This window comes from Chenopodium album, chromosome 19 (genome assembly GCF_948465745.1).
Source record: "Chenopodium album chromosome 19, dcCheAlbu1.1, whole genome shotgun sequence".
NCBI lineage: Eukaryota > Viridiplantae > Streptophyta > Magnoliopsida > Caryophyllales > Amaranthaceae > Chenopodium > Chenopodium album.
The window spans coordinates 1,936,264-1,962,727 of NC_137852.1; the positions used below are offsets into that span (position 1 = coordinate 1,936,264).

At 35.9% G+C, this 26,464-nt stretch overlaps 3 protein-coding genes across 3 annotated transcripts; 2 read left to right on the forward strand and 1 right to left on the reverse strand.

Annotated features, from left to right (window-relative positions):
* The first annotated feature begins 79 nt into the window (after positions 1–79).
* Positions 80–10,103, forward strand: LOC145593817 (structural maintenance of chromosomes protein 2-1-like). The gene is made up of 21 exons (XM_081650185.1): positions 80–561; positions 1,351–2,031; positions 2,117–2,260; positions 2,367–2,666; positions 2,757–2,942; positions 3,063–3,227; positions 3,312–3,371; positions 3,628–3,690; positions 3,938–4,041; positions 4,180–4,276; positions 5,040–5,156; positions 5,296–5,514; positions 5,784–5,924; positions 6,024–6,191; positions 6,528–6,712; positions 6,848–6,941; positions 7,017–7,105; positions 7,215–7,440; positions 7,860–7,934; positions 8,906–9,045; positions 9,785–10,103. The coding sequence occupies exons 1-20, from the start codon at positions 244–246 to the stop codon at positions 9,020–9,022; spliced, it is 3,549 nt and encodes a 1,182-aa protein (XP_081506311.1). The 5' UTR covers positions 80–243; the 3' UTR covers positions 9,023–9,045; positions 9,785–10,103.
* Positions 10,104–10,841: 738 nt separating this feature from the next.
* Positions 10,842–13,472, forward strand: LOC145594978 (glycine cleavage system H protein 2, mitochondrial-like). The gene is made up of 2 exons (XM_081651333.1): positions 10,842–11,053; positions 12,811–13,472. The coding sequence occupies exons 1-2, from the start codon at positions 10,978–10,980 to the stop codon at positions 13,197–13,199; spliced, it is 465 nt and encodes a 154-aa protein (XP_081507459.1). The 5' UTR covers positions 10,842–10,977; the 3' UTR covers positions 13,200–13,472.
* Positions 13,473–13,909: 437 nt separating this feature from the next.
* LOC145593822 (conserved oligomeric Golgi complex subunit 7-like) lies at positions 13,910–26,055 on the reverse strand. The gene is made up of 10 exons (XM_081650190.1): positions 25,480–26,055; positions 19,520–19,609; positions 19,281–19,400; positions 19,065–19,166; positions 18,706–18,983; positions 17,911–18,056; positions 16,677–16,872; positions 15,830–16,502; positions 14,892–15,224; positions 13,910–14,756 (listed from the first exon to the last, which is right to left on the reverse strand). Exons 1-10 carry the CDS (start codon positions 25,762–25,764, stop codon positions 14,475–14,477), a joined length of 2,505 nt encoding a protein of 834 aa, XP_081506316.1. The 5' UTR covers positions 25,765–26,055; the 3' UTR covers positions 13,910–14,474.
* Between the last annotated feature and the right edge of the window lie 409 nt (positions 26,056–26,464).

The following is a 26,464-nucleotide window of genomic DNA, read 5'->3' on the forward strand; positions in this document are numbered from 1 at the left end:
GGCAAAGAAAACTTTCCCAAAATTTTGAAAGCACACTCCTTGGCTCCTTGCATTAATTTTCCCGCTCATTAAACTCTTCCTCTTCCACCTTTCTCTCTCCTCAAAAATCTCTTCAAACTTCAAAAATTCTCACTCTAAACAATTCAAACACAACATTTCTCCAGTTAACTCCCTCTCAAACCCCCACAAAATCATTTCCCCCAATTTCTAGGGTTTCTAATTCGGAACCCTTAATTCATAATTATGCACATCAATGAGATCTGCTTAGAAGGGTTCAAATCCTACGCTACTAGAACTGTAATTCCTGGGTTTGACCCCTTCTTTAACGCAATCACAGGGCTCAATGGGTCTGGGAAATCGAACATTCTAGACTCCATTTGCTTTGTTCTAGGTATTACGAATTTGCAGCAAGTTCGTGCTTCTAATCTTCAAGAATTGGTATACAAGCAAGGCCAGGCAGGAATTACTAAAGCTACGGTTTCGATTATCTTCGATAACTCGGATCGTAGTCGGAGCCCTTTAGGGTATGAGGATTGTGCTGAGATTACTGTTACTCGTCAGGTTTGTATGCTTCAATTTTATATATTGTTTTTCTTAGATTTTACTAATTGGGTGTATTTTTTTATGGTTTGTTTTGTAGAATTGAGTGAAGTTATTGTTTTTTGAATTGCTAAGATTACAGTTTTCATTTCGAAAAATTTAAATTTTGCAGTAATTGTCTTTACATGTATATTGAGAAATAGCACAACTGTACAAATACAAAATTGGGTTTTTAATTGTGCTAATATTCACAATTCACACTTGAAATGGTTCATTGTATTTGTAAACTGTTCAAAGATAGTTTGGTGGAGTGTGATCACTTTCCCGGATTATATCCTTTTCTAAAAGTTTTGGTTTTTAGCCCGGTTTTAAGTTAAGTTGTGGTTTGTTTTAGTTCAAGCATTGGTGGTTGATTCTTGGCACTCTAATATGGGTATGAACACTTTGACATTTTATAATCTAGCCAAGTCTAACACTTGTACACATCGCATGACCAATATGAGCTCCTGAGTCCAAGTAGCATCGATAGTGAGACTCGTTTGCTAGGTAAAGACAATGCAGTAAGTTTGATATAAACGCTCTAATGTATACAATTCTTTCAATTTTTTCATCTACCAATATGTCCTATTTATTCTGGTGGCCTTTTTTTTTTTTTTTTTGGGTATCAATAATCAGTCTGAACCTAGCTTTCTAGTAATTTATCAACCTTTTTTTCGTCTGCTCATAAGAGTCATAATGTCATGAGCTATTAAGTTTGTTTTTGGAAATCGAAAGTACAAGGAGCTATATGCTTATGGTCAATTTTTGCAGATTGTGGTTGGCGGAAGGAACAAATATCTGATTAATGGGCACCTTGCCCAACCTAGCAGGGTACAAAACCTCTTCCATTCAGTGCAGCTCAATGTGAATAATCCACACTTTCTTATTATGCAAGGGCGTATTACAAAAGTTTTAAACATGAAGCCTCCTGAAATATTGTCTATGCTTGAAGAGGCTGCTGGGACGAGGATGTATGAAAATAAGAAAGATTCTGCTTTGAAAACACTTGAAAAAAAGCAAAGTAAAGTTGATGAGATTGATAAGCTTCTTGATCAGGAAATCTTACCTGCTTTGGAAAAGTTGAGGAAAGAAAGAATGCAGTACATGCAGTGGGCTAATGGGAATGCAGAGTTAGATAGGCTTAAAAGGTTTTGCATTGCTTATGAGTATGTGCAAGCAGAGAAGATTAAAGATGGTGCAGTCCATGAAGTGGAACAAATAAAGACTGATATTGCCGAAATTGATACCAATGCATCTAGGATGAAGTCCGAGCTTCAAGAATTGGATGCCAAAGTGTCAGAGTTAACAGCTGAGAAGGAAGCAAGTATGGGTGGTGAAATTAAAACTTTGCAAGAGAAAGTGTATTCTTTAGCTCAGGATCTTGTAAAGGAGACTTCTGTCCTGAAAAATAAGGAAGATACTCTCAAAGGTGAACAAAAGAATGCTGATAAGGTAGGTGTTTTTGTCTCCAAACGTGTTTGGTCGTGTATCCTGTAACAATTATTTGATAAAATTCACATTTGCTTAATCTTGCAAGGTTGCTAAAAACATAGAAGAACTTAAACAGTCTGTGGAAGAGAGGGCTGCTGCTGTAAAAAATGCTGAAGATGGTGCAGCTGATCTTAAACAAAAAGCTCAGGAACTCTCTAAAGAGTTAGATGACAGTGAAAAAGAATACCAGGTACAATATCAGTTTTGATCAACATCGTGATCATTTGCTTACTTGAATGTTTGTTTACAACCATTTTTGTAAATCATGTAAAAGGGTACTGAATGGTTTTGAACAGGGTGTGCTGGCTGGTAAGAGCAGTCAAGATGAAGAGAAATGCTTGGAGGATCAATTAGCAGATGCTAAAGTAGCGGTAGGAAATGTAGAAATAGAGGTGAAGCAGCTGAAAACTCAAATAACCCATGGTGAGAAGGAGTTAGTAGAGAAAACTAATCAGTTAAAGTCAAAGCGCAATGAGGCTACTGCTGTAGAAAACGAATTGAATACTAGGAAAAAGGAAGTCGAAGCTGTTAGAAAGTCATTGGATTCTCTCCCTTTTAAAGAAGATCAAAATAGTCGCATGGAAGCTCTGCAGCAGGTTAGTATCATAATGATTATTACTAGATTGTTATTCTATCTCTCTAGTATTTTTTCGCCCTCATCTTCTTTAAAAACCTTCAATTATCAGGAACGTGCAGCTGAATTGGAGGAAGTACAGAAACTGAAAGATAAAATAAGAGTTCTTCAAGGACAGTTGTCAAATGTTGATTTCACCTACCGGGATCCTACCAAGAATTTTGAGAGGTCAAAGGTTAAAGGTGTTGTGGCAAAGCTCATCAAAATAAAAGATGGGTCAACAATGACAGCTCTGGAGGTACTTGATGCAATTTTTACAGTTTTTTTCTTCCGCCTTTTAAAAATTTATGTTTGCTACTTGGATGGTGTTTTCTTGCATTATGTACTTTATCTTTCTAATTACAGTTTTGTAATTCAGGTTGTGGCTGGTGGTAGGTTATTTAATGTTGTAGTTGACACAGAAACCACTGGTAAACAACTTTTGCAAAATGGTGATCTTCGAAGAAGAGTCACTATTATTCCTCTGAACAAAATTCAAGCTCATGTCATTGCTCCCGATAAACAGCGAGCTGCTTCTAATCTGGTTTGTTTCTACACTCTTAATGCTAGGTCATATCTATTTCTAACAATTTGCTCTTGTAGTGGTTCTTATATTCTAAATTTTCAGGTAGGAAAGGAAAATGCAAAACTGGCACTTTCTTTGGTGGAATATGACGAGGAGTTAAAGGTACTTGTCTATGTTTCTGTTGTTACCTAATCTCATGTAATTTATAATTTAATTGCTTGTTATCTATTGCTTATTATATCCAATATAGGCTAAAAAAGAAGCAGCTTTAAAATAAAATACTAGTAGTACAACTATTCTGTAATTTTGTTAAGCATCTTTTGTGTTTGCACTAAGAATTATCCACTTCAAACATATCAAAGTATAATCTTTGAAGTTGCTTCTGACTCTATATGTCAAAATATGATGAATTTCACAGAGGGCCATGGAGTACGTTTTTGGATCCACCTTTGTGTGCAAGACCAGGGAAGCTGCTGTAAAGGTTAGTTCATATGCAATATACATCAGAGTCAAATTTGCGACATGGACGTTTAAATATGTACATGATGTTAGTTGGTCTTTGGAATAATTTCATGAATTGCAGCATTAAATTCAGTGGCATGTTGGAGGAACTAACTGTTATATGTTGAATGCCAACTTCTTGTGTCTTGAACTGTGACAGCTTTGTACAGAAGCTAATTTTGTGCTTCCAACTTTACACTAATATAATGTTGAACTCATGGTGACAGGTTGCCTTCAATAAAGATGGAAACATTGATGTCAGGGAGCCATGTGTCACTCTTGAAGGCGACATATTTCAGCCAAGTGGCCTCCTGACTGGCGGTAGTCGTAGGTAATAGCTACTCTTTCAACTTCCATTATTTCAAGTTAATACAATAGCGGCAAAATTTCCTGGAACCCTCCATGGAAATATACTGTTGGCATACCAAAACTAGGTAGCAGATTTTGAGTTTCTTTTTTATGTTGTCAGGGGCGGTGGTGAATTGCTAGGACGTCTTTGCGCTTTGGCCGATGCTGAGACAGACCTTTCTACTCACCAGAAGAGATTATCTGAAATTGAAGTGGAGGTTAGTATCCACTTGGAGGATGGAAAGTATTTAGTTGTTTCTTGTTTGGAGTTGCTGTTGTAGGGATCTGAGTATAAATACTCTGATGTGCTGATGCTGAACAGTTATACTGTTTAACTCCTTTAAAGTTGATTTGCTGTTTGATTTCATTGCAATATCTACATATATATTTTCTTGCTCAATTTTGTTATTGCTTAATGTGGTTATGCATCATTGTACCACGTTTTGGTAAAGTCTGGCACAGAGTATGTTCCAAATTCAATTTGTGATTTAGATGCTTAGAAGTCATTGATTTAGAATATTATGCTCCTTTAGAGAAAAAAAAAAAAAAAATCTACTGAGGCCTTATTGAGCTGAAGTTGATTTGCCAGTGGATATATGGACGGACTTTTCCTTTTTAATTGCAAATTTTAAGCTTGGTTATCTAGAAATATTTATTCCAGCTTTGGTTATGTATCCTCATCCTTGGTAATATACGGATGGCAGAATATTAATGAACTTTCTTGGTGGCCAATGAGATTCTGAAACCCTTTTTATTTATTTGTCTGATGGGTTGTTAGTAGTTCTAAGAAGGTTCTGACTTAGATCTGTGTCACTTCTCTAAACAGGAGTCTGATGAGTTGATCTTGCTTCCTCTCAATATTTCTGAAAGCTTTACTGCTACTTTTGTAGATTGAAAAATAGCTTAATTGTGGTAGTATTGCTTTCTGTTTATTATTTTATGCATAGGCTCAGAAAATTAACAAGTATCTTAATTTTGCAGATTTCTCAGCTCCTTCCCCTACAGAAGAAGTTTAACGACCTTAACAACCAGTTGAAACTGAAAGAATATGAGCTTGAATTATTCAAGGGCCGTGCTGAGCAAAATGAGCATCATAAGGTTGTATTGCTTCCTCTTTATTTTTTCATGATTTGTAAATTATGTGCATTGCTACTTTATTTACTGTACATGGATGAGAGGACCATAGCTGGGATTCCTTATCTAATGTTGATCTTTTCTTATTTTAAATTCAATGCAGCTTGGAGAATTGTTGAAGAAGATTGAGCAGGATCTGTCAGATGCAAAATCTACTTTGAAGGAGAAGCAAGCTGCTTATGAAAATTGTGTTAAGAAAGTGTCCACTCTTGAGAAATCAATTAAAGACTATGATAAAAGTAGGGGTGCCAGGCTCAAAGATTTAGAAAAGAAGATTAAAGCTCTTAAGAGCCAAATGCAATCATCATCCAAAGATCTCAAGGTATGTCATTTGGATAATGTGCTTGACCTGATTATTTAATAAATGTTGCACCTTGCAACAAGTCCTATCATGTTTAATGGGCTTCTTTTTATTTGTATGCTCTTTTCTTTTTCTCACTTTTCACTTTTTTTTCAACCGGTTATCTTTTTATGCTCTTTTCTCTTTCTCTTATGACGATTAATATTAACTGACCCCAAATCATTTTGGGACTATGGCTTTGTTGTTGTTTCATTTCCTTGTGTCATCTGATTCGGGCGTGTATTTTGTAGGGGCATGAAAATCAAAGAGAAAAATTAATAATGGAAATGGAAGCTGTAGCTGAAGAGCGCACTTCCCTTGAGAGCCAACTTGATTCTCTGCAGTCTCAAATCCAAAGTTTGGTCTCTGAAATCAATGAACAGAAAGTCAAGGTTACTCAGTTTTTGTATCTTCTGAATGCATGATTTTTAGTTAGTGCCCTTAGTGGTAACCTTTACAGCATTTTAACTTTTTATATTGTTTTTTCCCAGGTGGCCTCTATTAAGGAACATCATGACGAGGCTCTATCAAACCTTAATGCAGCTCGTTCAAAGTTGAAGGAATGCGACTCACAAATAAGCTGTATTCTGAAGGAGCAGCAAAAGCTCCAAAACAAAATAAGTGACGCAAGCCTTGAAAGGAAGAAGATGGAAAATGAGGTAATTTTGAGTTTATTTGCAAGTTTTATCAGTTTTAGTTGCGTTGGATGTATATTGTCGGTTTCCCTATCATTTCATGTGTCCCATGGTATATTTATTTGATGTTGTACTGTATGGCTCTTAAGGAATAACACTGTGAAAAGCAAAATTTTAAATCTATGCACAATCTTTAGCCAATAGTAGGTACCATACTGGGGATTTACGTTGTTGCATACTGTGCCTAATCTTTATGGTCTTTTCTATAATCTCTGATCTGGCAATAGCTATCTTTCATACATTAAGACCTTTTTGATGCCCCAAAATGCTGTGCCCTGCGTAATAATTTGTCATGCATAGGTGAGAAGGATGGAGGAGGAACAGAAAGAGTGCTCTTTGAAGGTTGACAGGTTAGTGGAAAAGCATTCCTGGATAGCATCTGAGAAGCAGCTTTTTGGTCGAAGCGGAAGTGACTATGATTTTGCATCTCGTGATCCTCGCAGAGCGAGGGAGGAATTAGAGAGACTGCAGGGTGAACAATCAAGGTAGAACATAATCTTCACATGTAATTCTTTTAGTTTGCATTTTTTATATGCATTTTAAAATTGGATATTTTTATTAGCTTTTTTGATGATGGATTTATGAGGGCAACATATTTGTAACTTCTTTTTCTTTCTCAGTCTAGAGAAAAGGGTAAACAAAAAGGTTATGGCAATGTTTGAGAAAGCAGAAGATGAATATAATGATTTGATATCCAAGAAGAACATTATTGAGGTTAGCTTTCATTATCACTTTACTGTGATGTCTCTTGCCAAATATTTTACTCACTTTATATGTCTTCTTGGACAGAATGACAAGGCCAAGATCAAGAAGGTCATTGAAGAGCTTGATGAGAAGAAAAAGGAGACTTTGAAAGTTACTTGGGTGAAAGTTAATAAGTGAGTCTCTATCTTCCATGCAATCTTATTTACTTCAGTTTTCCAGTGAAGTAGTTGCTATCTTTTGGGATTCTTGATGTGCTTAGTAGCCATCTTGTTTCATTTTCAGCGACTTTGGGTCCATCTTTTCTACATTATTGCCTGGGACTACAGCAAAGTTGGATCCTCCTGAAGGTTGCAGTTTTTTAGATGGCCTTGAGGTTCGTGTTGCATTTGGAGGAGTTTGGAAACAATCACTGTCTGAACTAAGTGGGGGTCAACGATCTCTGCTTGCATTATCTTTGATATTGGCTTTGCTTCTATTTAAACCTGCTCCGCTTTACATTCTTGATGAGGTAATTAAGTTATATTAAATCTTAGAGTTGATGTAAATAGACCTGATACTTTGTAAAAATGGCATCGTCATGTCATTTATAAATTTGTCAAATGGATCTTTTCAACTGTGTTTCTTATTTTTCTTATAAGTGTGCCATGGTTTGTGGATCTTGCTTTAGATAGTAGGTTAGGATGGCAAGGAGTTATATTGCATTGTTTGTTATATTAATTTGTATTAGTAGAGAGGGCCTAACACTGATTTCTGAATGTCCTCATGCTAGCTAGTTGTGTCAGTTGGTTCATGTTTCTGAGAATTCTGTCTCTGTTTAGTTGTTCTCCATTTTGATTTTTGCTTAGTAGATTGTCTTTAGTTTGATGCTAACTGGTTGATTTTGCCTGTAAACTTTCTTTTGAATTTTTGTTTTTGCATATTTGTTAGGTTGACGCAGCTCTTGATCTGAGCCATACACAAAATATTGGAAGGATGATTAAAACTCACTTCCCTCAGTCTCAGGTTGAACACTCTTCATCTTTTGCCTCGGTCTAAATTTACAGTACCTGAGAAAGATGTTACATTCTACTTTGTTTCTGTATACAGTTTGTGTGGTCTCCCTGATAGTTTATGCTCTAAAGTTTCCGATTGAGTTCTCCATAGGCCATGCTGTTTGATTGTGAATTTTGAATTTGGGTTTGATGTAAATTGATTTAGTATCTTCCTGACTTCTCTCAACAACTATGTGGTCTCTTATATCTCATTTATTTGAGTAGTGGTATTGGTACATAGCATTTGTAGTTCTGAAGCTGAAAATGGGTCCTTGCAATTACTTCATATAAAAGGAAAAAAAAATCCTGGTCAACTGTCTATATCAATCAAAAATAATTGGTTTGTTGTAGTTTGAATACACTTATTTCTGCGATTTTGTGCCATAAATTATGGTTGATATATATATCCGGGTTTTAAATTTATCTTATAGTCACAATTTACTTACTTGCTAAGGCTCCTATTTAAGATTGGTTTCTGATTCTGTTAGTGTGATGGGGGAAGGAAAAGCTGTCTATGTGACTGACATAGGTAGATTGTCCAGACTGCTAACCAGTGATCACCAATAACTCAATAAGTTTGAAGCGCAAATGTAGTACTTAGGATTACAGACCTGAAGATGGGTTCAATGTTAGCTAAAATTAGTTACATTCTAATATGCTAGTAGAGAGAGCCTCTCATAATGTATAGTGCTGTTTCGTAGGAGTGAGAATAAGTAACTGAATTTTAATTTTATACTAGTATTAGCAGCATGTAGATGATACTTCTTTTTCACAATGTCATTTAACTGATGCAATTCATAATATCATAGTGGACCTAAGTTTAAATTAGCAGTAAACAAAATGCCATTAATTACTGTCTTCTGCTTTCTTTACTGGTAAACAATTGAAGGTCCTATTCAGAATTTATCTTTTTTCCTGATATATTTCTTTTGGATTTTCTAGTTCATTGTGGTTTCTCTTAAAGAAGGGATGTTCAACAATGCAAATGTCATATTTCGCACCAAGTTTGTTGACGGAGTTTCCACTGTTCAGAGAACTGCCACAGCTAAGCAGAAGTGATTTTTCAATGTCCATAAATAGAGGTAACTCCTATGCTGTCATGCACCACTTGTCTCGTATGCTTCTTCATTTTCATGTTCTCATAAGTCTCACAACTATACTTGTGTATTGGTCTGTGTATGAGGACTGAAGTAAATTACCAGGACTGGGATGGGGTTATTTACTTTCTTTGGTAATTTTGTAGTGGGGTTCATTTCTATATTATGTCTTAGATCTAATTAGGTCCACCAAGAAACGCTTGGTCACATCCTCACAGGAGATGTGGCAATAATCTACTACCTTCATTTGCCAAAATGGTTACACTTGTTTTCATTCTCCCTAATGCACACATTTGAGTGATTTGACCATCAAATTCACTGGCGATGGTAACAATAATCTACAACCTCACAGGTGGATGTGACAATAACATTATTAAACATGAATGACAATATTTGGTGAGATTTCAAACTTTGACCTCATGTAACCATTTTTCATGAAATGGAGGCAGTATGAGGGAAAAGAGCCCATACCTTAAATCTACTCCTGGTCATGTTGTTGCTGTATCATCCAGGAGTATGTGTGGTATACAGTCTGGCTTAGAAAGAAGTTGGTATAGACAAATTTTGTCAAGGAGAACTAGTAGATCAATTTGGCTCTGAGATATTACCATGAATTCTTTTTTGCTTTGGTTGCTTGAGATTTGGCTCCCTCTGTCCATCATACAGACATGTTCTACAGATCATACATTCCTCTTGACCTGACATCACATTTTCTGTTTTCCAGGACTTGACAAAAATGGCTGCTTACCATTTAGATCAATCTGCCAGCATTACAGCATCCTGCACCTCCTATGGATTTGGTTTACATTTTCTGTATGTATTATGTATATATAAGTAGCCATTGGTAGCTTTTTTTGGCAGCCTTCATATTGTTGTCTTTGTACTTGTAGTTTAATTTAAGTACCACCTTCTTTCTATGTAATGTGTGATCAATTTCAATCATCTGTTGATTATTGATCACTGAGCTTGCACAGTACTGTTTTATGTTGCAAATGCAATTATCATTATAAGTACTCCAATTTTTAAGTTACATCAACTCTCATTATAAGCAATCCCTTGTGCTTTGTACTCTGTATTTATTTTTAGTTTACTGTAATTTTGTTTTTTCCGTTGAAATCCCTTTTTTTTTTTTTTTTTTTTTTTTTTTTTTTGTAAAAACTTCTTAGGAAGAGTGTTAGACCATTAATAAACTATCAAGTAATAAGATGCTTTGGCAAAAGGAGGTGCTCACCAATCTCACTAATCATTAGGGGTGATTTTTAACATATAAAAAAAATGTAAAAGAATGTACACAATTTTTGCTTTTCACCAACTTATCAATTCTTTGTTATTTTTAATACAATCTAGTAAATAGAGCAAGATAAGGAGTTTTTTTTTTTAGTATTTTTTTTATTTTTTTACCACAAAGGTAAGGAGATTGAAACATACAAAGAAATTATGATTTAAAACCAAAATGAAGCATAATATCAAAAATAATGTGAGAATAAATCTTATTTTAATTTTGGGTGAAAAGTTTATGAATAACATTCCTTTAAATAAAAATAACAAGTTTAGAAAAAACAACTAATCACTCGAGTGCATAATAGATTAATAGATCAACTTTTTATAAACTCTACCAATTCCCACCCAAAATTTTCACCCAGTTTACAAACCCCAATTTTTTCTTTTCTTTTTTTTTTTTTTTTTAAAAAAAAAAAAAAAAAAAAGGTGGGCTGTTACCAATCTTTCACTCACCAACCAAGGTGGGTTAGTGGGTTTGTTGACACATCAAAGTTGCCACTCTACAGTCTACAACAGTATTGTATTGTATTTCAATTCAAGTTTGGAGTTTTGTTAAAGTTTGCACCTCTTTCTCTTCATTTTTCCAATAGATTCGCCAAATATACTTTGTTGGATTACACTCAAAGCAGGGTAACCATGGCTTTACGATTGTTCGCTTCTAAGGCCGCCTCACGACTTGGGATCTCTGTTCTTCCCAGATCATTTGCTACTGGTATAAATCCTTCATCATTTTTTTCTCTTAATATTTTTATTGATTTACGTGTTTTTTTTATTTGAATTACTCCTTTGTTACATAAGATCTTATCTGGGTTTTTGATGAAATGCTGTATTCTTGATGTGTTTGGATTGAAGGGTTTTTGTTCTGAATCTTATTTTTGTATTAAGATTTGAATTTGTTTTGTTTGGGTTGTTGTTTTTATTTATTTATTTTTATTAATCATCATATGTGATTAGTTGGGTAGGATTATGATACCATTGGATTTGATTAAGATAAAATGTTGAATGTAAAAAAATAAAAATGAAAATTTGGAGTATATGATTTTGCAAATATGAGATGTAACTTTTGAGTTCTTAGGTTTATTTTGTTAAAGAATTGTCTCAGGTGAAATTGTCTAAAGTTTGTATTTTTGCTCAAAAAATGGCAGAATAATTAATGGGTTTCGTCGGGTCCTTAGATTTGGAGTTTGAAAGGGACGTTTACATTCACTTGTGCTTCTGTTGTGTAGTGTAATTGTGTAAAATACATTGTCTTATATTCCATTATTCATTATCATGTCATTTTCAATCCAAATTTTTGAAGCATATAACCTGTATATTGTTTTTGAATTTTCTTGGTTTATTTTATTGAAGAATATTTTTTAGTTGATAATTATGGTTAAATGCTAAACTATATCCAGTTTAATACTCCGTAATTGATAGTGTCGTTTTGTAAGGTGTAGTTATTGAGGCTGATATGATTTTCACATTACGTTGAAGGGAGCAGGAGTGTGCTTCTTTGTGACAGATTGCTTGGTTTGTCACTATTTGTTCTTGATGTCTGCCCTTTTTATCTTGCCGTGACAAATAGTTGTTCTATCTTGTTGCCTTGCACGGGGTGTAGAATATTTGTGCCATACTTAATTGAAAGAGAGAATATTTAAAAGGCATTCAGGGGTAGAGTGTTTGTTTGAAAGCCTCCTCTAACTTTTAGAATTTAACTCCACCTTATTGGCATCACTTAAAGTAATACTTTTGGGAGAAAAGAAAATCCTTTACTTCTATGTGGGTGATATGGTTAGAGCTTTTGCCTATGTGTTAAAGTTATTGTGCTGAATGTTTTCTTTTTACGAGATGGTACTTCTTACTATAAATGAGATCGTCCGTTTTGGTTGTTTTCTAGTTTATTTAAGTGAAAAACATATGAAGTTAAGGAGGGTGCAGGGGATCAGTAATAATTTGAAATCTTTCTTTTATGTAAGTACACTGTAAAGTCGATGATAAATTGTAATGCTGAAAACTGAAAACATGCTTTGGGGAATGTTCAGCAATTTTGATGATGCCTTACCAGAGCCTGTTTGGGCGATTGGATGGATCAATTTGTATACTTTTTCTCCTGCTTTGTAGCTTACTGTATAATTAACCAAGTTGTAGAGTGAATCTTATCATGAATTATCAACTCATAATTTTTTTTTTCGTATATAAGCTCTATGGTCCATAATTCTGTTGTTGTCAAGTTATGCACTTCCTATCAGTTGTTATGTTTGTGTATGCAAATTGTGTCATTTTTATTTTTAATGTTTTTTTTTTATTTCTTTCTTGCTTTAAGTTGCTTAATTAATCATCTCGTCTGTAGATATTTTGAAATACTTCCTATGCTTTGATGACAAACGCATCCTCAAACCTTCTGCGCCATATTTTTTTTAAACGGCTGTGGTGAAGAATGATGTTATTGGCCCATCGTATATAATTACATTTTTATTTCACCTGCAGTTGTTGGGGACTTGAAGTATACCGACTCTCACGAGTGGGTGAAAGTTGAGGGTAATTTAGCCACAGTAGGCGTAACAGATCACGCACAAGAACATTTGGGTGATGTCGTATATGTTGAGTTGCCAGAAGAGGGAGCTGCTGTCTCTAAGGGCGAGGCTTTTGGTGCAGTCGAGAGTGTGAAGGCATCTAGTGATGTTAATTCTCCTATATCCGGAAAAGTGACTGAAGTCAACAACGAGGTTGGCGACTCCCCTGGATTGGTCAACTCTAGCCCCTATGAGAAGGGATGGATCATTAAGGTTGAATTGAGCAATTCGGATGAGCTTAACTCCTTGATGGATGCAGACAAATACAGCAAGTTCTGCGAGGAAGAAGATGCCAAGCATTAAACTAGACCGCATCCAAGAATTGTTTTAAATGCTTGCTTTGCTTCGGAAACAACTATTATTGTTCTTGCTGTGATGAAGCTGCTAGGAAAAGAAGCTACACACCCCACCCCTGCCAGAAAAGTGAAAATAAGAAAAAGTTTGAACCTTTGCTCTTTATGTAGCTGAGATCTTTATTCTTTTCGCTAGTATTGGTGATCTCAAATGAATGGAATTTTTTGCAAGAACAATTGACCTTTGTGTTTTTAAAAGTATCAATTCACGAGTATTGAAAGTGGGGTTAAAATCATATTTTTGGGGCAGCATTTTAGCAATGTCATTTGAAATTGTGGTTGAATTGAACTTCGTGTGTGTGTGTGACCCAACTAAAGAGGTGGAATTTGAAATTTTTTGATTGAACACCATAATTTACCGACCAATATGTTGCTCTATTTGTCATTTTTTTTGTCTTCTCAATAAATTACTTGTTGATAATAGTGTCTTTATCTTCACTATACCAACCTATACTTTTTGCATATGCAAAAATGTAGACATTAATACAGATTCATATTGTAACTCTGGCGTTTGTTCCAGTTTTCTTCGTGAATAAGATTGGATGGTATTTGAATACCAGGTTTAAGAGTACTGGTTAAGCAAATTTGTTCACCTTCTTATGAAAACAGCACAACGCAAAAAAATAAGATCATGATTTATTATTTAACACAACGAACTAATTCAATGAAACTTGAGACAAAAAAAGTAAAATATTAATAATGGTAAAACTATTGTATAATAAAATTATCTAATTATTCTCCTAAAATACATATATAGTTGAGCAGGTGCAACTTTCTACTGTGTTTGCTGTTCAAATCTAGCTCACAAACCAAGTTCAGTCCGGCAAAAATAATACAGAGAGAAGAAAGATTGACGAGCCTGGAAAAAACATGGGCCTATAACTTTCCTGTATTGCTTCAGTTACCCCCCTTTAGTAATGGCAAAGCTCAAAGGTATAATTCACAATACTGTACAACTTGGAGCGACATTGTGCTCAAACATTCATTTGGTACACCACAATAGCACATATCCTGATCGAAAGCAGATCTCCCCAAAAAAGCAAAATGAGGAACTATTGAAACAAAATTGAGGCTTGCTGGTTGATTCTCAAAGTGATTGATGGTCATATGCACTGTCTCCAAATGCTTTCTCGTTCCTTCCAGAGATAATGAGCTCCACCGCTCAAGTATATTTTAAGATTTATGAAGCAAATAAGTGCAAGGAATTGGACTCTTGGCGTCAAAACTATTGATCTAGATTTACACGCCGCATTTTGCAGATGAGGTTGGCTGTTGGAAGGTCAAGCTGGGTGCTGGAATCTGACTTGATCAGATCTTTTAGTTGATCTTTAGGGACGGAAAGACATGTCTGAAATGTTGCAAGTGTTAGGGGAATTGGCACTGACAAAGCTGAAAGAACGTTTGCCAAATACTCTATATCAACTGAGAGCTGCTGAGCTCCACGAACAGTAATATATTGAATCCCTCTCAACTGTTCTATGTATATTGCAGCAGCACCCTCCGCAACCTTCAAAGTTTTAGGCATAACAAAGTATAAGCAGGCATCATATACAAATAAAGTAGGGAAAAAGTGAAGGTAGATGAATCAAGAATCAAAAACTTCAACAGATAACTGGAAAAGAAAAAGGTAAATTGATGTCACCTTAAACATCCATTCAGTAGCAAAAAACTGGGCATCATCTGCATTGGCATCATCACTGGAGATACCTTCTACAAGGGGCTCCAATTGCTGGGGCAACGTAAGGAGATACTCACCAATACTAGTGATATAGGATTGAGGGTATGAGCTAAAGCTTGGAAGAGGAAAAGCGCTAGTCTCCTCTGCAGATGCCCAGATTGGCATGCGTGACACATCACTGAGACGCTGTCGTACCTTTGATATCAGGACATCATATACAAGCTCATTAACAGTTTCTGCAAATGTGGCAACTCTCTGAGATGCAAGTGGAAGTGCATGGAACCGAGGGTCTTTAGACTGCACAACCATAAGAAGTAGTTTTCTAAAGTTAGTAAGTTTATTATACACCTTCAATAAGACAACATATATACAAAGATTCCCAAGGAAACAAAACAAATAATTTTATTAATACTAACACCTCAATATAGCCCCCTAAACAGAGGCAGAACATATAAACAGCCATGGATGAATTCATAGAATTTGTTAGTGATTCAACATTGGTTAAACACCCATTATCACAACAGCAGTTAAGATTCTCAAAAAGCTTTTCATATGTGATGACCTGATGCCCAAAGACCTCTCTTCATTTGCTACAATCTTTCTCCGTATTTGCCAAAGCAGCTTGACCTAAAAATCTACCTACTCCCTTGCCCCTTTGTAATATATTTCACATCATTTCATACAAAATTAATATTTAAGACACCATTCAAACAGAGATTCGTCAGACGACTAATAAGTTTAATTACAATCTTAAACAACCCCCCTTCAGCTGCTCTATTCCTGGACCAATTTTACAGTAAACTCATAAACAACCCCTCTATTAGCACTTTCCTTAGACTACAAAATACAAGAGCATATATTGAGTTGAAAAAAAGAGATGAAACCAAATGATTTGTACTTGCCTGTTCTAAAAGACCAACTAGCTTTCGAGCCTTTTCAGGAGCATCAACTAAACGTACAGAAGCCATATCTAGAGCAGCTCTTTCATCTAAATTCACATTTGCATAATCATTGTCAATGGATAATTGTCTCTGATTTGGGTCCACAGAGAATGCTGTTGCAGGAAGACTTGTACTTAATCTAGAAAGAGTAGCTCTCAGTGAAGCTTCAAAGACCGAGGATCTGCTCGTTAAACAATCAGCAACAGTAAGAATCTGCAAGGCCCCTTGTACCATGGACCATTCTTCCTCGTTTGAAATTAGGTCGGCTTTACGAGCATTATGTGTTCCTTCCTTCTTGTCCAATCCAGAATCTTTCTTTGCAATGTCAAATGTATTATCAACTCCACATACTGCTCTTAATGATTTTAGTGTCTCGTTAAGCATAGTAATGTACTGCAACATAATGTCATCCAAGGCCACAATTAGCTCATCTGCCTCAGAACCACCAGTAAAATTTATACACCTCTCAACTGCAGCTTCAAGAAGCAAAATGACTTGAGGAATAGACTCCTCCATCCTCCTAACAGTTTCACTCAGTTCTATTCCTTGAGCACCTACTCCACGAGCAACAGCTCCTCTAAGATCTAACTTCCCAATCTCAGAAGAAAGGATGGCACGCTCCATTTGCCCATATCTATCACACAAAGATTTAAAAATCAATTAAGATTATGAAGCATCAAAGTAACAATTTGCAAATTAATCAAAGGAAATTGGCATGCACTACTGAGCTACAGCTCAATCAATGGGCAAAAACAGTTGAAAGCAAGATCATAATGAGTTTATTTTAAGTTCAAAGCCTTCAACTTACTTCTTTTTAAATGTCTCAAAAGGAGAGTAAATTGCTTTCATTGTATCAAGTAATACTTGCATTGCAGATTCTGAAAAGAGATGTTGGATATTTCTTGCAAAAGTGCTTGTCATGTTATGCAGTTCGATCATTGCATCAAGATGCTTGCTGTGAATCTTTCCTTTAGGCATATCACCAGATAACAAATCCAATGTTCCTGTAGATGTGAATTAGAGAACAAACTTTGTTATTTTAGCTGATCTATAAATCTGAAGCACCAACATCGGGCTAGCTGTAAAATCTACAGTTTAAAAAGTCACCTTAATCAGAATGATTCACATGACAGTTAGAATGCTAGTAAAGCAAAGAGCAATTATAGCTATCTCACAGAAAACTACCCCAATGCTAATTGTAAGCATGAGAGGGAAATTCTTTCTAATCGATGCTCCATAAAGACTCCCTAAGTTTGGACATAGTCCTCAGCCCTCTTTTCATAATCCAATACAACTTTATTGGCTAACAATGGCAGTTTCTAAACAACACAGGACCTATTTATGAAAGACATGTATCTGATACATGGGGCACACTAAAATGCAATTTATCTCTCCTCACTAATTGAAAAGGGTAACTAATTGCATCACACGAATAACACACCAGAGCAAAAATCTATCAACTTGGCACAATAAGATGCAATTTATCTCACCTTACAAAATAATACTGGGCAGCTGACTGTTTTGAATAAACAGCACATCAAAATTAAAATCTATCACAAATAAAGTCATGATTTTCTGTCCTGCCATTATACCCAAAGGTCAAAACTTAAAACTGTCAGTATTTTTAGAGTAGGAACTCCACTTACCAGATAAGTCATAACCTACACATAGACATGACAAAAAAAAAAAGAGGAATTTGGAGGTGTTATGATCCTGCACCTTTTCTATTATTACTTCCATCCAAAAAGAAAACAAATTTTCTACAGCTAGTACGCCACACTGTCAAATTTCATTGTTTTCAAGAACGCAAATAGAAATATCTTATGAATAATTATAGTTTTATAAAGTAGATATAATATCAAAAGACCTGTTATAATACTTTCTAAATTCATAATTTCATTATATTTGATGTTAGAAGGGGAAAGGGAAAAAATTGCCAAAGTATGCCCTTAAAAATAGATGAATGTAAAAATGCCAAAAGACCTTATTTTATGCAACAATGAACATATAAAATAAAGATTTTGGGATGTTTAACATTCAACCTTTAGCTAATGCTTTTGTTTCAAGAACAGCATCTCCAGTTGCAAGATTGATGCGGGAAATGAAGCTTGAATTAACAGCCAACATTGTCTCAATTAACAGCTTTGGTACCAGTGTTGTATAATCATCGGGAAAGGCAATTGCGCACCTGCAAAATAACATGTGAATAACTTCTATGAAGCAAAATAATTGACAAGCCAAAATAATAAAAACAAAATTCACAAAGGGTGCCTGCTAAAAATCAGCTTTAGCATTGGACAGAATTAAGAGATGAAGTGTTGAAGTTTAGGAAGAAGATGAAGAATGACTGCTAATATTTGGAAAACAGCAATAATAGAAGACAGTTACAAACATCCTAGAGGCTTGTTCTCTCCAAGAAGGTAAAAGAAACTACAACAAAATCTTAATAATATACAGCATGCTTTTCCTCCCTATAATCTGCTCTATTAATAGAGCTTCTACCTTAAGTAACTAGTAACTTCCTATCTTATTAGTAAAGTCACTAATAACTCAATTATTATGCTACTACATAAAGTACCCTCCCCGTAGATCGATGCTTAGCATTGCTTGATCTTCATCAATCTTATTCTCAGAAACTTAAAGATGTAGCCATAAGCAGCTGGAGAAAAATAATATTGGAGAGTAAATTTTTTTAAATAATAATAACTCTAAGATTCATATGAATGCATGGAAAACTTCACAAAAGAAGGCAAAAGTAGCAAAAAATTTGGCCTTGCATGTTTTTTAGGGGAAAAGCAACTGAGAAAGAGACGCAACAAGAAAATTGTGATTTTTACCATTTCCATTCTTGCTCAAGATAAAGTTGCAGCTCATCGTAAAAGCTTGGCAACCATTTGGAGAAAGAAAGGCCTGAATGAATTGATTGGAAGTCATTACTAGCTAGCCTTTGCCCATCATTTTTTTCAGTTGCCAACTTATTGTTTCGCTGCCTGGATTCGAATTCATCCCAAAGTTTTTTTATGGATTTGAGGTAAACCTTTGTATAGTACACTTCTAGGGACTGGAATCTACCAATTCGCACAAGAATTCCTCGCATCTCCTGAGCAACCTCAATCTGTATAGCAAGAACAAATGAGTTTATGAGACACAAGGAGCATAATAGGAGCAGACAATGCAAAACACATAAATACATTACTTTGCGATTTGACAGGGCATCTGTCAATCGAGGCTGCACCATCGCGTCTAGTCTATCCTCTAAGACCTCAAGTTGCTTCCTCACATTAGCAAATTCAGCAACCTAAAAGCATAGCACCAAAAAAAAAAAAAAAAAAAAAAAAAAAAAATCAAAATTCTTAAGGCCAGCATGACTAAAACATATCTACGACTAGTAGGAAGCAGCTAAACATCATACCTCCCCTACTGCAGACAGGCAATGCCTCATGCTGGCTAATGTTTCAGCAGCCCGTGAAAGATCACCACTCGCGAAAACATCCTCCACAGTTGAGCTCAATTGGGTCAACCCAGCAGCATCCTATATAGCACACCAAACTTGCCTTGTTAGGACTTGTCCTCTTCTCAGACACATCAACTAGATCATAAAGTACAAAGATTAGAAAAAAAAAAAAAAAAAAAAAAAAAATTATATATAACCTGCAATGTCTTGTATGCAGCTTCCATCCTATGTTTGACAGTGTCAACTTTTGCAAGAGCTGCAATAGAGTCAGCAGCAGAGCCTTCAGCCTGAAGAGAGTTAAGGCCAAAAAAAAAGAGCTCTCATTGAGCAACAATTCTATGAAAGAAAGAGAGACACACGTAGTCAAAGCCTTTAAGTAAATAGCAAGATCAATACGATCAAACCCAAAAAAAATAAACTCATCAACTCAAACATTATTTGACATTTCATAGTAGAGATGATCAGCTTACTTTCAATAGTGCATATAATTCTCAAGATTATACGTTGAAGTGAGCAAGACTTGGCAATAAAACCCTCTACAGGGACAAACAAAAGTTACTTTGCAGCTAATAACTAAGCTGGACTGTATTACACTATTAGGGAATGAACAGCTTCCCAAAATTATTACAGAAACTACTTTTTGGTTGGTTAACTTATAAAGTATAAATCAAGGCAATCTAACAAGGCTTTATATACCCTCTAATTTGGTAAAGAGAATTGTTAAAGAAACAGAGGTAGTTTCTAATATAAAAGTCCCAAACTATTCCTTTCAATTCAATGGTAATAGATAAACTTATTACCCTCAAATTCGGGCAACTACAACAACAAAAGGGCCACTATAAACAAAATTATTATGCGATAGAATAGAGCCGTCAATTCGGGTATTCAAGTCGGGTTTCGGTCGGGTCAAATTAGGTCTCGGGTTAAATCAGGATGAGGTTATGTCGGGTCAATCTAGCTTCAGATCACGTTCAGGTTCAGGTTGGGTCAATTTCAGTTCAAGTTATAACGAGTCGTTCACCTTTTCGAATATAGGTCGGGTTCAATTCGAGTTAAAATCAAATCGGGTTCAATTTCAGGTTCGGGTTGTGTTGAGTCGGGTTTGGATGGGTTAACAAGATGGTACATTCGGGTTCGGGTTAGTATTGAGTCAGGTTCTGGTTCAAGTTCAATTCTAATAAATATCGATGTGGCCAAGTTGAACTATATAATTACGCCTTCCATAATTTGATCAAGCATCATCAAGATTAATTAAACCTATATACGAGTAATAGAGAACAAAAGTTATATAAGTCGAACAAAAGATTTTATTAAATCGGATTGAGTGTTTACAGAAATATACCAGTAGCTGAATAAAAGGTAAATAAAATTTTATTAAGCCTTCCATGACTCGGGTTCATGTTTTAATTGGATGAGGTACTAGTTCAGGATCGGATTGTTTTCGAGTCGGATTTAATCGGTTGACGGTTACTATCAAGTCAGGGGGAGGTTCGAGTACAGGTCATAAAGTAATGGATCAAATGGGTTTTCAATTAAGATCAAGTCAGGTTCAAGTCAGGTTACAGATCACTAGTTTCACCCCATTGTTCAGGTTCAGATCTTTGTCGTTTAAGGTCGGGTTCTCGGGTCGGGTTAGTTTTTGACAGCTCTAGCTATACTCCACACTTTTTGAGGAAATTTTGAGTTTTGGGGCTCGGTGGCAAAAAGTGTTGAGACCCTAGGGGATATAAATCAGGATCATATAATGCCGTTTGAAACCATATATGATCATTATATGTTGTCATAAACGTACGTGGTAGGCTTGATTTTACGAAATCAATGCAAGTTGTGAACGGGTAAAATGACTGTTTAAGGGCATATTGGATGGTTTCATCGAGCCAGGAGGGTATTAAGGACCATGGTAAACATCTTGGCAATTTTTATTTCCGGGCGAAAAAAGGTCAAAAAATTACAAAATTGAAGACTACAATCCAAGCTTTTTGAGGAAATTTTGAGGTTTAGGGACTCGGTAGCGAAAAGCCTTGAGACCCTAAGGGATACTTCTCGAGGTCATATAATGCCGTTTGAAACCATATATGATCATTATATGTTGTCGTAAACATCCGTGTTAGGCATGAGTTTACGAAATCGGTACAAGTTGCGAGCATGTAAAATGACCGTTTCAAGACATATTGGATGGTTCATCGACCCAATTGGATTCCCGGAGGGTATTAGGAATCATACTAAACATCTCGGCAATTTTTATTTCCGGGCGAAAAAAGTCAAAAAATTACAAAATCGAAGGCTATAATCCACGCTTTTTGAGGAAATTTTGAGGTTTCAGGGCCCAATGGCGATAAGTGTTGAAACCCTAGGGGATATATCTCGAGGTCATATAATGCTGTTTAAAACCATATATGATCATTATATGTTGTCATAAACTCGTCCGTGGTAGACTTGAGTTTACGAAATCACTACAAGTTGTGATTGGGTAAAATGACCGTTTAAGGGCATATTGGATGGTTCCACTGACCCAATTGGAATCCCGGAGGGAATTAGGGATCATGGTAAACATCTCGGCAATATTTATTTCCGAGCGAAAAAAGGTCAAAAAATTACAAAATTGAAGGCTATAATCCACGCTCTTTGATGAAATTTAAAGATTTCGGGGCTCGGTGGCGAAAAGCCTTGAGACCCTTATGGGTACATCTCAGGGTCATATAATGTCGTTTGAAAACATATATGATCATCATATGTCGTCATAAATGTCCGTGGTAGACTTAAATTTACGAAATCACACTACAAGTTGTGAACGGGTAAAATGACCGTTTAAGGGCATATTGGACAGTTCCACCGACCCAATTGAACTCCTGGAGGGTATTAGGGACCATGGTAAACATCTCGGCAATTTTTATTTCTTGGCGAAAAATGGTTAAAAAATTGAAGAATATAATAATCCACGCTTTTTTAGGAAATTTTGAGGTTTCGAGCCCGGTGGTGAAAAGTGTCGAGACCCTAGGGTATATATCTCGGGGTCAAATAATGCCGTTTGAAACCATAAATGATCATTATATCTTGTCATAAACGTACGTGATAGGCTTGAGTTTACGAAATCAGTGCAAGTTGTGAACGAGTAAAATGATCGTTTAAGGGCATATTGGATGGTTCCACCGATCCAATTTGACTCGCAAAGGATATAAGGACCATGGTAAACATCTCGGCAATTTTTATTTCTGGGATAAAAAAAAAGTCAAAAAATCACAAAATTAAAGGTTATAATCCACGCTTGTTTAGGAAATTTTGAGGTTTCAGCTGGTGGCGAACAGTCTTGAGACCCTAAGGGATACATTTCAGGGTCATATAATGTCGTTTGAAACCACATATGATCATTATATGTTGTTATAAACGTCCGTGGTAGGCTTGAGTTTACGAAATCATTGCAAGTTGTGAACAGGTAAAATGACCGCTTAAGGGCATATTGGATGGTTCCACCGAACCAATTGTACTCCCGAAGGATAATAGGGACCATGGTAAACATCTTGGTAATTTTTAGTTCCGGGCAAAACAAGGTCAAAAAATTACAAAATTGAAGGCTATAATCCACGCTTTTTGAGGAAATTTTGAGGTTTCAAGGCACGGTGACGAAAAGCCTTGAAACCCTAATGGATACATCTCGGGATCATATAATGCCGTTTGAAACCATAAATGATCATTATATGTTGTCATAAACATCCGTGGTAGGCTTGATTTTACGAAATCACTTCGAGTTGTGAACGGGTAAAATGACCGTTTAAGGGCATATTGGATGGTTCCATCGACCCAATTCAACTCTTGGAGGGTATAAAGGACCATGGTAAACATCTCGTCAATTTTTATTTACGGGCGAAAAAAAGGTCAAAAAATTATAAAATTGAAGGCTATAATCCACGCTTTTTGAGGAAATTTTGAGGTTTCGGGGCACGGTGGCGAAAAGCCTTGAAACCCTAAGGAATATATCTCGGGGTCATATAATGCCGTTTGAACCATATATGATCATTATATGTTGTCATAAACGTCTGTGGTAGGCTTGAGTTTACGAATTCACTACAAGTTGTGGTCGCGTGAAATGACCGTATAAGGGCATATTGGATTGTTCCATTGACCCAATTGTACTCCTGGAGGGTATTAGGGACCATGGTAAGCATCTTGGCAATTTTTAGTTCCGAGCGAAAGGTAAAAAAATTACAAAATTGAAGGCTATAATCCATGCTTTTGTGAGGAAATTTTGAGGTTTCGGGGCCCTATGGCGAATAGCCTTGAGACCTTAAGGGATACATCTCGAGGTCATATAAATTCGTTTGAAATCACATATGATCATTATATGTTGTCATAAACGTCCGTGGTAGGCTTGATTTTACGAAATCATTCAAGATGTGAACAGGTAAAATGACCGTTTAAGGGCATATTGGATGGTTCTACCGACCCAATTGGACTCTTGGAGGGTATTAGGGACCATGGTAAAGATCTCGGCAATTTTTATTTTCCGGGCGAACAAGGGTCAAAAAAAATTACAAAATTGAAGGCTATAATCCACGCTTCTTAAGGAAATTTTGAGGTTTTAGGCCCGGTGGTGAAAAGTGGCGAAATTGAAGGCTATAATCCACCCCATTGTTCGAGTACAGGCTGGGTTAAGATCATTGTCGGTTAAGGTCGGGTGGGTCAATTTTTTACAGCTTTAGGGTCATAGTACTTTTCTCCACCGGGCCCCGAAACCTCAAAAATTCCTCAAAAACTGTGGATTACATAGCCTTCAATTTTGTAGTTTTTTGACTTTTTTTTCGTCCGGAAATAAAAATTGCCGAGATGTTTACCATGGTCCCTAATACCCTCCGAGATTTTAACTGGGTAAGTGGAAACATCCAATTTGCCTTTAAATGGTCATTTTACCCGTTTTCGTACATGCCTTTTGTATTGGCTATAAGCTTTCATATATGGGTCCACACAATATTATATGATCCTAGGATTCATCCCGTAGTGTTCTATGAAATTCCAACACCAGCTCCCGACACCTCCTAAATCGCTCCGATTTCGTGTGTATTATACTGATAGAGTCAGTTCCATAATTCCTAGATTTAGTCAAAGGTACTAACTTCAAAACCTTCCGACCTAAACCCAGCTTAGCAAGCTGTTGTTTAAGGATCTAAAAAAAAGAATTCTAACATCTAGTACATGCTATAACAAACTGAAATCCTCAGTTACCAAAATTTGTTTGCCAAAGTATAGTTTCACTTTCACAATTATAAGATAAAATTGCTGGTTAAATTGGACCAAAAGACAATACCAGCCTATCAGGAAATAAACTAAACCTCTTGATTCTTTCAAAGAAGGGGCACTTGCATTAAATTGTGGACAGTAGCCCTTATTTCTTCATTTATTAACAGTCTATACTATGTTTTTTTGATAGATTACTGCACTTCCATTAAGTTTTTAGTCACCGCAATTGTGTGCCTTATGGAAGCTGTCAAGCATTAGTTTATCAGTGTAGATTCTGTAATACAATGGCGAACCTTAGTTTGGGCTGGGAGTGTCCCAACCTCCCTTGATTTCCTTGGGTCACTAGATATACAATATATAGATTGGTCAAAGTCTAAATTATGCATCAAAATATTGCTCTTGCATAGTAATTATATGTTCAATTTTTGTACTAGAGGTTTAGAAAGTGTAGCTGTTGTTTATCTATGAACTATGATGGCAACTTCACTTACATGAATTCATACCTTACATTTCAACTGTATGGCTTTGTAAGTGGAAATACAAGGCACATATCTCATAACTACAACACTATATAGATTTCTAATTTCACCTTCATTCAAATGGTTTCACAAGAGCAACAACTATTCGACACGATCCGTAAAAGCCCTAGGCCTAGCTAATTGCACTATTGCAAACTATGTCTAGCACAAATTCATCTCAATTTTCACCATTACTAGTTGGATCAAGTAATGCTTCACTCTCATATTATCAAAAATACAACAAAATACTAAGTATACTAAATTTGACAGCATTGATTCCAATTTCACAATTCCGTAATAAATTGTCACTAATTAATATATGCAGTAACATAAAATTTCAATCATATAGCCTCAAATTTCTTGATTAACAAACAATATCAAACCAAATAAATCAAATAAAATCAAACCTGCTTGATCTTGGTTAGGATGGTGGAGATAGAAGAGCGGAGAGAAACGGCGTCGTCGCGAATACGGATGACGTCACGAGTGGCGCGTGGGACGCGGAGAATGGAGGCAGAACTTTGTTCTTCAAGAGAAGCGGAGATCTCTTCAGACATCAACTGAAGCTTCATTTCCAGATCTGCTAAGTGATTCTCCAACACATCTTGCGGATGACGCGCTTTCACGGCGTTGTTTATCCATTTTTTGGCGTCGAATTTCTCGTCGGAAAATGCTCCCAAATCTACCATCATTTTTCCAGAATTTTGATGAATTGATCGATTGATTGATGAATTGAGAGAATGATCAAGAAATGAGGAAATGTAGGTTGGTGAAGGAGTGTGAGTTCATCTGAATCAGAGGTTTTTGAGCTGGTTAAAAATGGAGGTTTTGAAGATGAAATTCACCGGAGTAACAGGAGAATGATGGAGGAGATCTAACCATTTTAGTTTTTGGTAAGAAACGAAAAGGAAAAGAACTTTAGTTTGAGAAAACTAGAAACGGCCCAAGTCGCACGGAACGGGGAGTCGGGGGACTAGTCCATGTGGTTGTCGAATGGTTACGTAGTTTAGAGTGTTGAGTACGGCTAAATGGCTAACATAGTACTAACATCTAAGCGATCTAGTTATGAACTTAAGGTGTAATGAAGTAAGGATTTGGGTATGTTCTATTTACCTTATTTTCACATATTTTAGGTGTAATTTGTTCAGTTTAGGATTAATAAGTTCTAATAAGAGTTATCCTAGTATAAATTACAACTAAAATAAATTATAATAAACCAATTGGTAGCCATTGAAAGCTCACAAAAATTTGTAGGAATTTAAGTATGCGTTTGAATTTTTGTCATGTGGTTGTGTCACTTCTGCTATAGCTTTAGTTCGGTCAAATGTATACAACTCAGTGTTCAATTGTGCTATAATTCCTAGTGCAATCTATGTCATGGCATCTATTTAT